This window comes from Panthera onca, chromosome Y (genome assembly GCF_046562875.1).
Source record: "Panthera onca isolate mPanOnc1 chromosome Y, mPanOnc1 haplotype 2, whole genome shotgun sequence".
NCBI lineage: Eukaryota > Metazoa > Chordata > Mammalia > Carnivora > Felidae > Panthera > Panthera onca.
In genome coordinates, this window is record NC_138358.1 from 7,942,682 (window position 1) to 7,959,158 (window position 16,477).

Below are 16,477 nucleotides of genomic sequence, written 5' to 3' on the forward strand. Positions count from 1 at the left end.
ACTCGGCTTCTGTTCCTCCTCCTCCCGCTCCTCCTTGTCCTCCTTGCCCTCCACCTCCTCCTCGCCCTGCTGCTGCTCCTCCAGCGCTTCCTTCTCCTGCTCCTCTTCCTCCTCCGTTTGCAATTCTGCTCTCCCTTTAATGGCTCGCACGCCTTCCCTTCCTCCTCCTGCTCCTCCTCCTGGTCCCCTTCCCCTGCCACTGCCGCCGCCAATGCCTCCACCGCCACCGCCGCGGCCGGCGCCGTGGCCGCCGCCGCCGCCGCCGCCGCCGCCGCGCCCGCTTGTATACCCTGCTGCTCCTGCTCCTCCCCTTTCATTTCCGCCAACTCCTCCTCCTTCCGCTCTTCCTCCTTCTGCTTGGGCTTCTGCTGCTCCTCCTCCTTCTAATCTTTTACTCCTGCTGCCTCTCCCCCTCTTCCTCCTCCTCCTCCTCCTTCTGCTCTTCTGGTCCTGCTGCTCCCCCTCGCCCTTCAGGTCCTCCTCCTCGTGAACTTGGACCTTCTCCTTCCCCGGCTCCTGCTCCTCGTCCTCCTCCCCCTTCTTCCTCTGCTCATGCCCCTCTTCCCCAGGCGCGTCCTCTTCCGCGGCCGCCACCTCAACCTCCTCCTCCGCCAGGCCCCACAGCGCCTCCACCGCCACTATGTCATGCACCAGCGGCACCGATATCTCGCTGGGGCCGCCCACCTGCCTCTCGGGTCGGGCCTGGCCTTCCTGCACAGGCTGTTCGCTTGTGGCCTGCAAGCCTTCGGCCTGCGGCACCTCCGGCCCTGCCGGAGACCCAGTGTCCCCACGGGCCCTCGTCTCTCGACCGCCCCGTTCCCGGTCGAAGGCGGCATGGGGCCTCCGGGCATCCCCAGTGTTTCGGAAACACGAGTCGCGCAACATGCGGCCCCGGCCCGAGACACCAACTGTGGCTCCTACCGACGACGAAGCGGGAGGTGAAAGCACGGCCCCCCTCCCCAGACCCAGTGAGCGGAGCCCTGAGGGCAATGGCTGGCAACTCGCTCCCCCTTCCTCCCAGAGCCCAAAGGTCGAGGGGGCGCATGCGCATGCGCATGCGCATGCGCATGGTGCTGTACCCAGGATGCCTCGGCGGTGGCTATCGCTATGCCGATGCTGCCTCGGAGGCCTTTGTGGGGAGAGGTGTGCGCCTGCGGCTTTGAGGCTGAGGGAGCTCCAAGCCACGCCCAGGCCGCTTCACTGCCTTCAGGACCAATCATAGGGACGGTGGCGTGCGTGGCTTCGGCGGTCCCGCCCCTAGGTCACCCGGAAACTGGGGCGCGTCTGTTGCATAGGCAGGAAGGCTCTGGGCCCCGTGCAGTGCAACTCCTCCGGGGGGCTTGCAGCCGGCCCTCTGTGCGCTCTGGGTGCCCTGTTTGGCTTCTGGCCATGCGAAAGCGACCTTTGCATTCCACGCTGCGCTGGGCACGCGGCTATCTACACACACGGGTAAAGGGGGACCTCCCCGCTTTGCCCATTTACACCGCCACCTTTGTTCATTGTGCCCCTAGTCCGACAAATCCACTCAGCGGATCACCTTGGCTGTCCGGGAGACGCATGTCAGCTGTGCGCCTGCTGTCTGTGCACCCCGGTTTTCCATCTGCTCAGCCTCCTTTGCATACTCTCTACGTCCATCCTTGCTCCCAGAAGACATGTATGTCATGACAGCAGTCTAGCAGTGCACCGGCTAGGGAAGGTCGGTGACCAGAGGTGTGTGACGTGGAGAGGACGCCACACTAGGGGAGGCTGCGTATCATGCGCGCCGCTCTTGCCGTTTGTCCCCGTTGCCTGGAAAGTGACACACTGGCAAGCACACACCCCCCCTCTCATGACGGGCTGCCCATTGCTCCCGTGTGTGGCAGTGCACAGGAAAGACCCGTGACCGTGGGCCCTGGGATTCCTGGAGCTTGTGTCTGTCCCACAGACAGCGGTCCCCTTCCTCCCACAATGCTTGGCCATCTTCTCACAGGGACCCTCCCCAGGCCTTCGTTGGCCGTATGTCTGTTCATCCTGGTCCCATTTCCTTTACCACTCACTTAGGCGGCAGGCTGCCATGAGCGTGGGCGCTGGCTCAAAACACTGTCCCCCTGTGCCACAGGCAGCATGATTTCAAGGGTCTCCGAGAGGTATCGGGGGGTTGGGGGATGCAGTGTTGGGACCCAAGTGAGGGACACGCCCCAGGGTCTACATGAAGCCACATGACCACTTTGGGGAAGCAATAAGCTGCAGACGGTGTGCAGTGAGGGCGATGATGTGGTCTCCCTCCCTGTCAGGGCAGTGGTGATGTGGACTCCCTGCCGGTCTATGTCAGACAGCATAAGCTACACACACACACACCACACAGAGCCACTGCAGGATTGGAGGCTCGAGATGCATTGCCTGGCCAGGCACCACACTCATGCATTGCCTTTTCCCTTTGGTGGAATGCAGTGTTCCCCTACCTCTTTATGGGACCAGGAGGCTGCCAGGCAGGCGGGGGATTCTAGGATTTCCAAATTCGTGTGCCGGGCCCTCTGGCCAACATGTTGCTTCCGTGACACAGAAGAGGTTCCTCCAGACTCGCTGGGCTATGTCAGGATACGAACGGGGTACAGCAATGCTCCAGGGTGGCTGTGATATATGAGGCAGCACACCACCGCTTCAGGTGACAGCAATGCATAGAAACGCAGGTGGATGGGGGGAGGCTGAACAGGTGGCAGGGGGCTGAGAGGGGGTGGCCAGTGTGACCGACAGAGAGGCAAACTCTTACCCAGAAAGGGAGAGGAACAGGTCCAGTGGTGAGCCCTCAAGCTGCCCTCAGCAGAGGACGTAGCGGGTGGGCAAGACAGGAAAGCAGGCCCAGACCCTGGTGCACCTGACCTATGCAACTCACTCCCTCCAGAGAAATGGGGCCTGTCAAACTCCCACGCATCGCCGGGAGACCCCGTGGCAGGAACGTGGGAACAAATCTGGGTCCCAGGTGCAGGGACTGTCTGGGACAAGCAGGCAATGCCTTTCAGTTTGAACAACACCTACCACAGTATTGGGGTCCAGGGGCCGGGCCCCAACTTCGCAAGGGACTCTAGACCAGCCAGGCCTGTCTCTGCAGGGTCATCCAGGAGGATGTTCACCCAGACACATACCCTGGCTGGGACCACAAGGCCTTGCGATGATCCCCTAGGCCGCTCCAGGAGCAGGGCCAGACTTACTCATGCTCTCTGCTGCCTCCCTCCACTAACGCCCACTTCCTTGCAGGGAACTTTGGTCCTCCTCCACTGCGCCATGGGTGGCCCAACCCCAACTTGCCCCTGGCCAAGGCAACACAGGACGAGCGGACCCAGGCAAAGTCCGGGCTTTCCTCCCGTCATGAAAGGTGATCAGCTAGCTCCGTGTCGATCCCAGGCGCGAAGGGATTGCACTCGCTGCACTTGGGCACTGGAGCCCCCCCTTACTCACCAAGTCAGGAAAGCCCCCAGTCTCTTTCCTTCGCTTGCCAACGGCCTACACACACTCACTCGGGCACAAAGATGCACGGCCACGCGGCACGTGGACACAGACACGTGCACGCTGCCAGCACAAACGCTAGGTCTCAGGCAAAAGTACTCACAGGCGCCAGCCACAATACATTCACAGACACACTCTAGTGGACCTGTGCACTCACTCATGCCCTCTGCCACATCCCACTCACGAGGCTAGCTCCTCCTCACGACTCACACTTGCTTTCCCCCCTCACACAGCACGTGCATTTGTCCTGGGGCCCAACCTGGCTGAAAACTAGGGCAGATTCAGGACCTCCATTGGGTCACGGAAGCTTGCATTGAGATGCCAAGGAAAGAGAGCCACAACTGATACCAACCTTCCAGTACCAATGGCACCGGAACATGGCATGTGGAGAAACACCAGCTACGACTAGGTTCCCTGCCTCCTCGGCTCCTGCCCTTTCTTCAGACCCTCTCAACACTGGGCAGTCCCTTGGGTTTCAGTACCTCCCAGCTGGCTGCAACCTACAGGGCAAGGGCCAAGGGACTGACCTTTCTCAGTTCACATGTATACCCAGCTTGTGTGGGCTGCCTGGAGGCAGTCACGGCTTAGGAGGTCTGGATGTGCTCTGACCCCTGGTACTTGTGCGTTCCTTTGTGTGTTCCCCTGCAGCCCTGTGCCATCAGCAGCCTACTACGTCCCTATGGACACGCACAGCTCACGGAAACCCAGATGCACTGATACTGTGCAAGGACAGCACAGAGACAGAGAAAGAGAGATGGAGGTGCGGGAGGGAGGAAGCGTTCCCTCAAGAAAATGATCACAGGGACTCAGAGACAGACAGAGGCCAGAGGGACATGGAAGGAGGCCGAAGAAGGAGAGTAAGTCACCACTAGAGACAGCCACAGAGGGGGAGTGTGTGTGTGTGCCCGTGCCCGTGCGTGTGCGTGTGAGTGCGTATGAACGAGTGAAATTGTCTGGGACTGAGACAGGGGTGTTGCCACGATTCCTGGACTCTCGAACGCCCTCTTCCAGCAGAATGGAGGCCCGGTATTGTCAGGAATCTCAGCGTTTTCCGGAACAGGACTCCCTTGCTTTGGGGCCCTAGCCCATCCTCAGGCTAGGGCCATAGGGCAGAAGGAGTGGGAACTTGAGGCATGAGGCTCCAGACTAGGCCCAGCAGGTGGAGTGTCAAGGCCCAAGGTTTTTAAATGCCTGCCGCCTCCTTCTGGAGCCCACCAGCATTTGGGAAGCACGCCCACGGCCCCGTGGCCCTTCGGACACTGAAGTGGCTGTGGCTGTGGCTGTGGCTGTGGCTGTGGCTGCGGTGGAGGTGGGGGAGAGGCAGAGGCAGAGGCAGTGAACTTTTTGACCATGGGTCCTTGGGGTGAAGGCGCTCCAGGCCAGACCCAGACAGTTGGCTGCTGTTCAGGAACAATCAGCTGGAGGGCAGTGGGCGTGGCTCCAGCATTTGAGCCCCTGCCTCCCCTCCCAGGTCTGGAGCAGGTTCTCTGCCTCCCCCTCCAGGGTGACCTCCCTGTTTGGTACATGCCCTTTTCCGCTTTGTCACCGACCGCAACTTTCCTGTGGGATGTCTCATATCGGAGAACTGGTGCTACAGATCTCACCTCTTTGGGGAGGAGCCCGGATGGCAGACAGCATGGAAGCTTCTTAAGTGTCTCGCGTGCATGAGATACAGCCCGACCAACACTAAACCATCCTACCCACCCAGGAAACTGACTGGAGGATTAGCACAGCAATCTGCATATCCTGAACCACCGAATTCAGCAGGTACGTGGCATGCAGAAGTGAACTTGGAGAGCGAGGAGGCATGGGAAGGGAGGTGCTTTTGTGCGCGGAGAGGCGAAGGAGACTGGGCAGGTGGAAATTTTACTAACTTTCTTTAATACTCTTCTACATTATTCTTTCCTTTTGTGTCTATATTCACAGATTCTATTTTACTCCCATCTTCTCCTTTTAGTCTACTTCAGTGTATTGATTTTTCAAATTCTCACAACATTTCCCTTTTTAATATTTTTTATTAGTATTTTCTAAATTTTTCTCCACTCCCACGTTTTTTTCTCTCCTGTGTCAAAACCACTTTCAACACCCACGTGAAACATGCCTAGAATCTAGCATCATTCATTCCATTATTCACATGTGTGTTTTTAAGTTTTTACTTTTAACATTTTATAATTTGAATATTTCATTGAATTTTCTACCTCATGAGTTCCTTTTCTCCATTCAAAATGACAAAGGGAAGGAATTCACCCAGAAAGAAAGAGCCTGAAGAAACGAGAGCCAGGGATTCAACCAACACAGACACAAGCAAGATGTCTGAAGCAGCATTTAGAAGCACGATTATGAGAATACTAGCTGCAGTCCAATGTAGATTAGAGTCCCTTTGTGCAGAGACAAAATGCAGTAAAAACTGGCCAGAATGAAATTAAAAATGATATAACTGAGCTGCAATGACGGATGGATGCAGCGGTGTCAAGGATGGATGAGACAGAACAGAGAATCAGCGATTCAGAGGACCAACTTAAGGAGACTATGGAAGCAGCAAAATCGAGGGAGATTAAGGAAAAGAGCACGATTGAAGAATTGGAGAAATCAGTGACTCATGCAGAACGAAAAACAACATCAGAATCATAGGGGTCCCGAAGAGGAAGAGAGAGAAAAAGGGGTAGAAAGGTTATGTGAGCAAATCATAGTGGGAAATGTTGCTAACCTGGGGAAAGACACACCATCAAAATCCGGGAAGCACCGAGGACCCCATCAGATTCAACAAAAACTGACCCTCAGCAAGGCCTATCATATTCAAACTCACAAAGTACTCAGGCAAAGAGAATCATGAAGGCAGCAAGGGAAACAAGTCCCTAAACTACAAGAGAAGACAGATCAGGTTTGCAGCAGACCTATCCAGAGAAACTTGGCAGGCCTGAAAGGAGTGGTAGGATACGTTCAAAGTGCTGAATTAGAAACATCCACAGTGAAGAATTCTTTATCCAGCAAGGCTGTCATTCAAAATAGAAACAGAGGAAAAAGGTTCCCAGATACACAAAATTTAAAGGAGTTTGTGACCGCTAAATCACACCTGCACGCAATTTTAAGGGGGGACACTCAGAGGGAAATTGATATCTATCTATCTATCTATCTATCTATCTATCTATCTATCTATCTTTATAATTATATTTATATATACAAATAGATATAGAATTATATATATAGATGTATATAGACATATACATATCGATATAGATATTGATATATAGATACAGTTAATACAATACATACGCATACATATACATATACATACACATACACATACACATACACATACACATACACATACACATACAGATGGAGATGGAGACGTAGATATAGATATAAAGATATATAGATATGTTTTCCTCCAACTCTTCAAACAAGATAATGGCCATAAAATCGTGTCTTTCAGTACTACTTTAAACGTCAGTGGACTGAATGCTCCAATCAAAAAACATAGGGGAACAGAATGGATGAGAAAACAAGTTCCATCGATATGCTGTTTACCAGAGACCCACTTTAGATGTGAAAACAACTTCAGAGTGAAAAGAAGGGGATGGAGAATCATCTGTCATGCTACCCGTCAACAAAACAAAGCCAAAGTAGCCATACTTCTATCAGACAATCTAGACTTTAATTTAAGACTGTGTCAAGTGATACACAAGGGCATGATGTCATAATTCAGGGGTCTATCCACCAAGAAGACCTAGCAAATGGATACATTTATGTGGCGTATTTGAGAGCAACCAAATATACAAACCAATTAAACGCAAACATAAGGAACCTCATTCTTAGTAATGCCATCATAGGAGGAGACTTCTATGCACTCACTCACTGCAACAGACAGATCATGTAAACGAAAAATCAACAAGCAAACGGGGGCTTTGAATGACACACTGGACAAGATGGGCTTCACAGATATGTTCAGAACATTTCATAATAAAGCAGCAGAATATACATTCTTCTCCGGTGCTCATGGAATATTCTCCTCTATAGATCATATGCTGGGGAAAACAGTCATCCCTAAGGAAGTTCAAAGAGATCGAGGTCACACCGTGCATATTTTCAGACCACAACACTAAGAGACTCGAAATCAACTACAAGAAACAATTTGGAAAGGTAACAAATACTGGGAGACTGAAGAACATCCTACTAAAGATTGAATGGACTAAGCAAGGGTTGAAAGAGAATATAAAAAGTATACGGAAGTCAATGAAAATGTATATGGAAGTCAGTGATAACACCACAACCCAAAACCTCTGGGACGCACCAGGGTCGGTTATAAGAGGACCTATCTAGCAAGTCAGGTCTTCCTAAAGAAGAAAGAAAGATCTCAGAGACACAACCTCACCTTACGCCTTAAGAGGCTGTAAAAAGAACACCATACGAAACCCAAAACATTCAGGAGACAGAAAATAACAATGATTAACGGAAATTAATGCTATTGAAACCAAAAATCAAACAAAACAAAAACAAAAACAACCTCAAACAAACAAACAAACAAAGAAACAAACCAAAATAGGAGAACAGATCAATGAGCCCAGAAGCTGCTTCTTTGAAGGAATTAACAAAATTGATAAGCCAGTCATCAGTTTGATGAAAAAGAAAAAGGAAAGGGCCCAAATAAAGAAACGCAAGAATGAAAGAGGAGACATCACAACCAACACAGCAGAAAGGCAAACAATAAGAAGAGAATATGAGGAGCAATTATTTGCCAATACAATGGGCAATCTGGAAGAAATGGACAAATTCCTAGAAACATATACACTACCAAAGCTGAAAGAGGAAGAAAAGGAAAATTTGAACAGACCCATCACCAGTAAAGAAATCAAATTAGTAATCCAAAACCTGCCGAAGGAAGAAGACTGCAGGGCCAGATGGCTTTCCAGGGGAGTGCCAGCAAACATTTAAGGAAGAGTTAACACTTATTCTCTTGAAGCTGTTCTCACAATAGAAATGGAAGGAAAACTTCCAAGCTCTTTCTATGAAGCCAGCGTTACCTTGATTCCAAAACCGGAAAGAGACCCCACTGAAAAGGAGAACTATAGGCCAATTTCCCTGATGCACATGGATGCAAAACTCCTCAACAAGATATTAGACCCTCGGATCCAACAATACATGAAAATGTTATTCACCACGACCCAGTGGGATTTGTACCTGGGACGCAGGGCTGGTTCAACATCTGCAAAACAATCAACGGGATTCCTCACATCAATAAAAGAAAGGACGAGAACCACAGGATCCTCTCAATCGATGCAGACAGAGTGATGGACAAAATACAGCATCCTTTCCTGGTAAAACCCCTCAAGAAAGTAGGGATAGAAGGAGCACACATCGAGATCATAAAGCCATGTATGAACGACCCAACGTGAATATCATCTCAAGGAGCAAAAGCTCTCAGCTCAAGTCACGAACGAGACAGGAATGTCCACCGCCTCCACTGTTATTCAACACAGTACTGGAAGTCTTAGCCTCGGGCCTCTTCATCCTTCTGCTCCCCCTCTGCAGCTACTGCTCTTCCAGCCCTGGCTCTACCTTTCCTCCTCCTCCTCTTCTTCCCTCTGCTCACGTCCTCCTCAATTTCCTCCCCAGCTACTACTGCTCTTCGACTCGTGCTCCTCCTCTTGCTCGTCCTGGACTTCCTCCTCCTCCACTTCTTCCCTCGCCTGCACCCGATCATTCACTCGTCTTCCTCCTCCTCCTACTCCTCCCAGTCCTCTTCCTCCATCTGATCCTCCTCGTCCTTCACCTCTTCCTCCTCCTCCAACTCTTCCTCCTAGGACTCTTCCTCCTTCTCCAGGTCCTCTCCTGCTACCGCCCTTCCTGCCCTACCTCTGACCTTTCACCTCTTCTTCCCTCTGCTCTCGTCCTAGTCGACTCCGTCCTCCAGCTGCTCCTGCTCCTCTGGCCCGTAATCCGCCTCTTCCTGGTGCTGGACATCATCCTCTTCCATTTGTCCTTCTCCTGCACCCAGTCATTCACTGCTCCTTCTCCTCCTCCTCTTCTTCTAACCCCACCCAATCCTCTTCCTCCAACTCCTCCTGCTCCTCCTCTCCCTCCACCTCTTCCTCCTCGGGCTCTTCCTCCTTCTGCTCCTACACTTCTACTCATGCTCTGGAGCCCTGGCTCTATCTTTTCTCCCCACCCTCTTCCCTCTGCTCTCGTCCTCCTCAACATCCTCCCCCAGCTGCTCCTGCTCCTTTGGCTCGTGCTCCTCCTCATCCTGGACATCCTCCTCCTCCACTTGTTCCCTCTCCTGCACCCAATCATTCACCCTTCTCTTCCAGCTCTAACTCCTCCCAATCCTCTTCCTCCAACTCCTCCTCATCCTCCTACTCCTCCTCGTCCTCTTCCTCCTCCAATGCTTCCTCTGGACATCCTTCTATTCTCCAGGCACATCTTTGTCCCTTAAGACTACCACAATCTCCTCTAAGGACGGGAGCAATAGATCTCGCACTGCCCCCAAGTCATCCGCAATGAGCACCGGACCCTGCGGATGGGCTCTCACAAGCCTTTGTGTCCCTGCAAAAGGAGCCTGGCAACCTCCCAGGCCTCCCGGGGAGACTCGGTAGTGGGAACCTGGGAGCAGCGACGGGATGCCCGGTGCAGCGACACCCAAGGGATGGTCATATCGTGCTCTGTCTTTTCAACAACACCTACGGCAGTATCGGACCTAGAGGCCGGGACCCAACGGGCCTCACACGCGACCCCTGACCAGCCAGCCTTGTGTCGGCAGCGCCATCCAGGAGGGAGCACACCGACACATATGCCAGGCCTGGGACCCCAAGGCTCTTCGATCACCCCCTAGGCGGATAAAGTCAGGCCTAGGTTACTGCATGGGACCTGATGCATCCGTACAGTCGTCCCCAGTTCCTTGTAGGACAGGTCGGACATCCTCCACTGGGCCATGGGGTCTCCATGCTGTCAGCTGGCAGCAGCCAACACATGACCAGCGGTACTGGGACACCGTCAAGCCTTTCCTCTCATGCTGGACGGTGGCCGCGTGTTTACCGAAAGCCCTGTATGGGGGCAACGGGCTGCGGGGAAGGCAGGTAGGTGGGTGGCCAGGCACAGACGAGACCACCCGCTGTGATCCCGCAGGGTCACTGGGACTTCACTTCCATCTGGCCCACACGCAAATTCTAGGGATGGGGCTTTGGGGGCAGGGCAGAAGCCTTGCAGCTTCAGCGTCAAGGAGCTGGGCACACACACCTGTGGGCACAGCCGGCAGCAGACTGGGACCAGTGTTCCTCCCTAGGCCCCTTTGACCCTCCACCACCTGAGAAGAATACTGGAGGGGCTGTACGGCTTTAGACTCCCCAAAGCACACACACAGTGGGCCATGTGCTGCCCACTGTGGTTTGGGGCAGGGCGGGGGGAGCCCGGTCAGAATCCTGACCACAATGTCCACAGCATCCTCTGTCGACATGCAACCGCTGAGACACTGAGAAAGGAACCCAGTTCCCCATTTACATGAGGCCAGGAGTCGACTAAGCCTGAGGCTAATCAGGGTCACCCGCACAGGGACTGAGAGGCGCATTCTGGCACCACTTACATGCAAGGGGAACACAGTTCTGGGACACACCTTGACATGTCCCCAGCCCAGCTGCAGCGACAGTGGTGATCTTGTGCTGCGGGGAGAGGTGTTGCTGGCAAGGAACTGTCCCCTCAGAGAGCAGCTGGCAGGCTGCTCACCTGCCCATCCACACATGGATCACCAACACCACCCTGCTATGGCACCCCTGGGGGACTCAAGTCACCTGAGGTCTAGGGTCCCAGCTCCTCCCTTTCCCTGGGCCTGGTGCACAGGAAGCAGAGAGGAGAGCCCCAAGGAAGAGCTGACTGGTGACAAAACATGGCTCGTCTGCCAAGAGCAGAGATTTTTGCTAGACGGCTCCCTCCAGGGAAATACCTACGCCCTCTGCACACCACGTAGCCTGACAGGTTGGGTTCCCTAGCTACCCTGTGCACAAAGCCTGGGCACACCATGTAGCCCCTACGTATTTGCTACTGTCGGCCCACCAGAGCCACTCACACACACACACACACACACACACACACACACACACACACACTCACTCCCACATAGACACACACTAACACACACGCAAGCACACTCACTCACAAGTGGTCCACTGGCCACTGGACACAGGCTTTCCTCCCCTCGGCCCCCCTCTTGACCTTGCACCAATCTCCCTTTTGCATCCTGACTTGAGCCCCCTGGCACAGCAACGATTGCACCCATCCCAGCGATTACCATCAGGACTCAGGAGGGAAGGGACTGCACTCTTGTATTATGGCACCTGACCGTCCCACATAAGCACCTCATTCACACAGACCGCTGTGTCTCTCCTTGTCTCTCCAGTGGCCTAACCACCCACTCCTGCACAGACAGAGACACACCGCTACGCAATCGCACAAACATATGCACGCTCACACTGCCGGCACCACCACGGATCTCAGGCCCAGTTTGCCACAGACGCCCACACACACTCGCACGAACTCACGCTGGATCTCTGCCCTCGTGCGTACTCTCTCCATGAATTCCCACTCATAAGCCTCGCTGCTGCCCACAACCCACACCTGCCCCTCCCCCTGACACATCTCCCATCCTGAGCCACTGTCTGAGGACAGGGCTCGGGGTCAAAGGAGCCCCGGGTGTGGGAGGCAGCAGCAAGGTATACTGGCATCGACTATGAGAAGCCTGCCTGCTCCTGAGTTGTCCGGGGACATGTGGTCTTCGCTCTGATCCTGACTGGAGGCTTTGCTGACTGGATTCTATCTCACCAAGGACACAGCACCCCTCTGGGATCAAGGGTCCTGGCTGAAACCCCCCGAGTCCTGGCCACACTGTACCAGGACCCAATGGACCAATTTGGTCCCACTGTGCAATCCCCTTCCCTGCCTTTCGGCTCTGGCCTATACAATAAATCTCCAAATAACAGGTCTGTCTCTTCCTCCTCCTCCTTCCAGGCTCTTCCTGCCCAAGAAGGCAGGCCTCTGTGCACATGGCAACACCGGCCCCACCCCAGTACTGCACCTCTCCCGCACACACAGAATCACCCGGGCAGCGGCAGGACAGTCACACTCAGGTCCCTTCCTCATCGTCCCTCCTCAGGTCCCCATACACACACACACACACACACACACACACACCAAAAACAGAAGGGTTTTTAGCTTCCTGTATGTGTCCACATAAACATCGTGGAAACTCTTCAAGGCTGCCACACGTTATCTCTTCCTCAATTCTCTCCGGGGCACGTAGAAGACAGGAGACTCATCCACCCATCTCTTCCAGCACTGGTGGCGTCCTCCATTGTTTCTGCATGGGCAAAGATAGAAGCTCTGCACGATTCACGCCCACACAGATGCAGAGCACCTGACGCATGTGGGCACACGCAGACACATTTGCGTACACGCGCACACACGCGCCCCCACGCAACAGACACCAAGAATGATACGGGATATTTGCAAATACATCCCAGATGGTGTCACTCTTGTGCCTCGCCCTTTTGCGATCCCCCTTGCTTTCTCACCCAGGGATTCATTTCCAGCCCCCAATGGCCTTGGACCAGTTCTAAGAATGGCTGTCGGGTTGCGGGAGGACATGGCGTGGTGGGGCACATGGAAGGAAGTGCGAGATTCTCACCACAGTGGCGCCTGGGGACACGGCAGCTCCTGACCCAAAGACTGGCAGGCAAATCCAGACTGAAGGAGCAGGGGGAAGCCCGGGACAGGGCGGACATCCACGGGGAGCATTTGTGGTGAAGCACTGCTCCTCCCGAGTTGCTCTCCAAAGCCCCAGCCCACAGCACGACTGCATCTGGTTTGCAGGCTTCGACCCTCTGTGTGTTTGCAGCTGAGTCTCTGCAGGTCCCCTGTCATCCTCCCACCCTCTCCCCATGCTACCTGTGTCCCTGTGTCGGCGGACCTTCCATTTCCAAGCCAATGTGTGGCCCACGTTCCCTTGCCCATACAACACGCAGGTCAACACACCGCATACTGGGGTTCTCACCGACACGTGAGCACGTCAGATCACTGTCTTCTGGTCCCTTCCTCCCTCAGGTAGTACTGCAGGGGATTGGGCCACAGGTCCTCGATGATGATCTGGAAGAGGACACAGGCCGGCGCCACATTGGGCATAGCCCACTCTCCTCTCTGGCCGGGGGCCACCCACATCCCCACTGCTGACGAAGGCCTCAGGGGCCCCACCTCGGCAATCCTGTTCGCCCCTGGGCAGCTGTGCTCACACAGCCAGTTGAACAAGTTAAGGCTGGTGGGGTCATGCCTGCGACTGGGAGCTCCACGTTCATCATCCCAGAACCACTGGACTGGAGTGGAACGCGATGTCCTGTAGCCTGCAGGAAGAGAGGATTTGAGGAGCAAGCTGATGGCCTCCTCCCCACCCACCTGCCCCTCCCCCTCCCCCTCCCTCCTGCCCCTGATTCATGCTCCTCATCCCCCTGCCCCGCACCATCATGGGACCCACACCCTACCAGCAAAGCTCAGCTGATACTCCTTAATGATCACTGGGTTCCGGAAGTACGGGTTGGCCCCAAAGAAAAACATCACTCTGCAGCGGTACTTGGGATGGCCCACTTCTTCCACCTGCCGTGAGCAATGGGACAGGAGGGGGCAAGTGTCCTCCCTCGGGGTCCTGAGCTACTTGCCTGGCTGTGAGGGTGAGCACCTTTGCCTCACCCTCTCCTGCCCAAATCCCACCCCCGACGGGACGGCCCCCAGCCACAGCCTCCCCGGTCTCACCTCCAAGTCGACCACGTAGCTGAGCACGTCTTTGTCCTGGGCACCGATCATGGCCGACAACTGGGGGTGATTCAGAATCTGTGCTGTGTCAAGGAGCTGTGCCTTCAGATGCTGTGGAAACAGACACAGCCCCCCTCCAACCCTCCCAGGCTAAGAGCAAGGGACTAGATCACGGCATGTGCAGAAAGACCAGGAAACACTAGTCCCCACACTCCTCAGCCTCTGCAGATGCATCAGACCCCATCGACACTGGGCAGTCCGTTGGCTTCCTGTACCTCCCACGCTGTCTGCACACAGCAGGGAGAGACTCCACTGCCTGCACGCCTCACAGTTCCTTCCTATATCTGACCTGTGTGGGCTGCCAGCAGCCCATCATAGCTTGTGATGTCGGCATGTGCTCTGACCCCTCCTCACGGCTGGGTTTCTTGGCATATTCCCGTGAAGACCTATGTTGTCACCAGCCTCCTGAGTCCAGATGGAATAACATGGCTTACAGGAACCCGACTGCACACTTACGCTGCAAGCAGAGGGTGTGGGAGGGAGAAAGAGATCGAGAAGCACGGACGAGGAGGGCCGAGGAGGGAAAAGGATTAGACACAGTGACACGGCCAGTCCGGAGAGAAAGACATGGGTGGGACCGAGCCGGAGCCTGAGGACAGAGAGGGAAGCAGGGGTGGAGATACCAGGAGAGAATCCTCTGTGTGTGTGTGTGTGTGTGTGTGTGTGTGTGTGTGTGTGTGTCAGGGTCTGAGGAGGCAGCTTGTACCCCATTCGGAGTGGGTCTCAGTCGTCCTACTGTCTGGCAAAGGGGCGTGGCGTGGTTCCACTAAAGGTCACGAGTGTGTGTCTGAAATGCTCTCTTTTGAAGGAACTGCTAGGAAACGTGCACAGCCTGTGAATGTGAAGGTGGGTGTGCGGCCTGCGTAACTCTCCCATTTTGCAGCGAAATATTTCCTTGCCTTATCTGCTCTGAGTGAAGGCTGCTTTGTGCTACCCTAGCTCTGGTAGCATGGGGACACATGGCTCGTGTCTGCAAGTAATATTTGAGACCAGCCTGCAGGCCAACGTTGGCGGAGACCTAGAGGAAACAGACCCAGTCACCAAGTCCCCCCATCCCCAACAACCGCCCCTGTCCAAGGCCTTACACTGGATCCCAGACCACACCAACCCAGGGCCAGGGACCATTCCCCGGCTCTCCTCTCTGGGGGCCATCGCCCTGAGGCACCCTGCTCTCAGTGCCCAGCCCTCCTGCACAACAGCCCCCGCCATCACCCACCAGCACAAGGAAGGATACCGCCTGGGCCCAGAAGCCAGGGATGTGCTTGATGATGGCCCTTCTGTGATCCAGGTAAGAAATCTGCCTCCGAAGAATCCTGCGCTTCAGCCGCCATAAGGCCCTGGAATCCTGGGCATTCCCAGCGCTGATCTCCAGCTGAAGACGCTCCAGTGCTGCCAGCGGGTCCTGGGCTGAGGCAGGACGCAGCGCTGGCTCTTGCTGCTGCAGCGGCTGGGAGAGCTGGGGCCCCTCCTCCGCCTCTGCATCTGCCTCGCGCTTCTCCTCTTGCTCCTGAAACTCCTCCTGCTGCTGTCTCTCAACTTCCACCTCCTCCTCCTCGTGCATGTCCTCTGCTTCTGGCTTGGCTTCCTCAGAATTCTCCTCTCCAGCCACCTCATCCTTGGTCGCCTCGCCGTCCTCTTCCTCCTCCCCGATCACCACCTCAGCCGCCACCATTCCGTCATCCAATATCAGCACCAATTCCTCCGCTGGGCTTGCCACCTGTATCTCACACCCGGCCTGGGCTTCCTGCACAGGATGGGCGCTTGCCGCCCCTGAACCTGGGGACTGCGGCCAGCCCACGCCCTCCAGCGCCCCTGCATTCCCGCGGGGCCGGGACTCTCCACCTTTCGCATCCGGGACGATCAGGGCCCAGGGTCGGCGGGAATCTCCGCTTTGTCCGGACCGCGACACGCTGGCCATGACGCTCGGCCCCGGCCCCAGTGTAGCTAGGGCAGCCTCAGGACAAGGACAGGAAACGGCAGCAGGTGGGGGGAGCCTTGGCCGCAAGACCATGAGCTCCCTGAAGCCTCCCGCCGCAGCCCGCCAAAGTTGAGCGCAGGCGCACAGGCTCTGGGATTTGAGGACTCCGCATTGGCTGTGGCTGCTGTGGAGGAGGGGCCGAGACAGAGGCAGTGAAGAGTGTGCGCA

At 55.1% G+C, this 16,477-nt stretch overlaps 1 protein-coding gene across 1 annotated transcript; it reads right to left on the reverse strand.

Moving 5' to 3' along the window:
• Positions 1-15,503: 15,503 nt before the first annotated feature.
• Positions 15,504-16,249, reverse strand: LOC145715011 (testis-specific Y-encoded protein 2-like). The gene is made up of 2 exons (XM_081794598.1): positions 15,552-16,249; positions 15,504-15,519 (listed from the first exon to the last, which is right to left on the reverse strand). The coding sequence occupies exons 1-2, from the start codon at positions 16,247-16,249 to the stop codon at positions 15,504-15,506; spliced, it is 714 nt and encodes a 237-aa protein (XP_081650724.1).
• Positions 16,250-16,477: the final 228 nt, after the last annotated feature.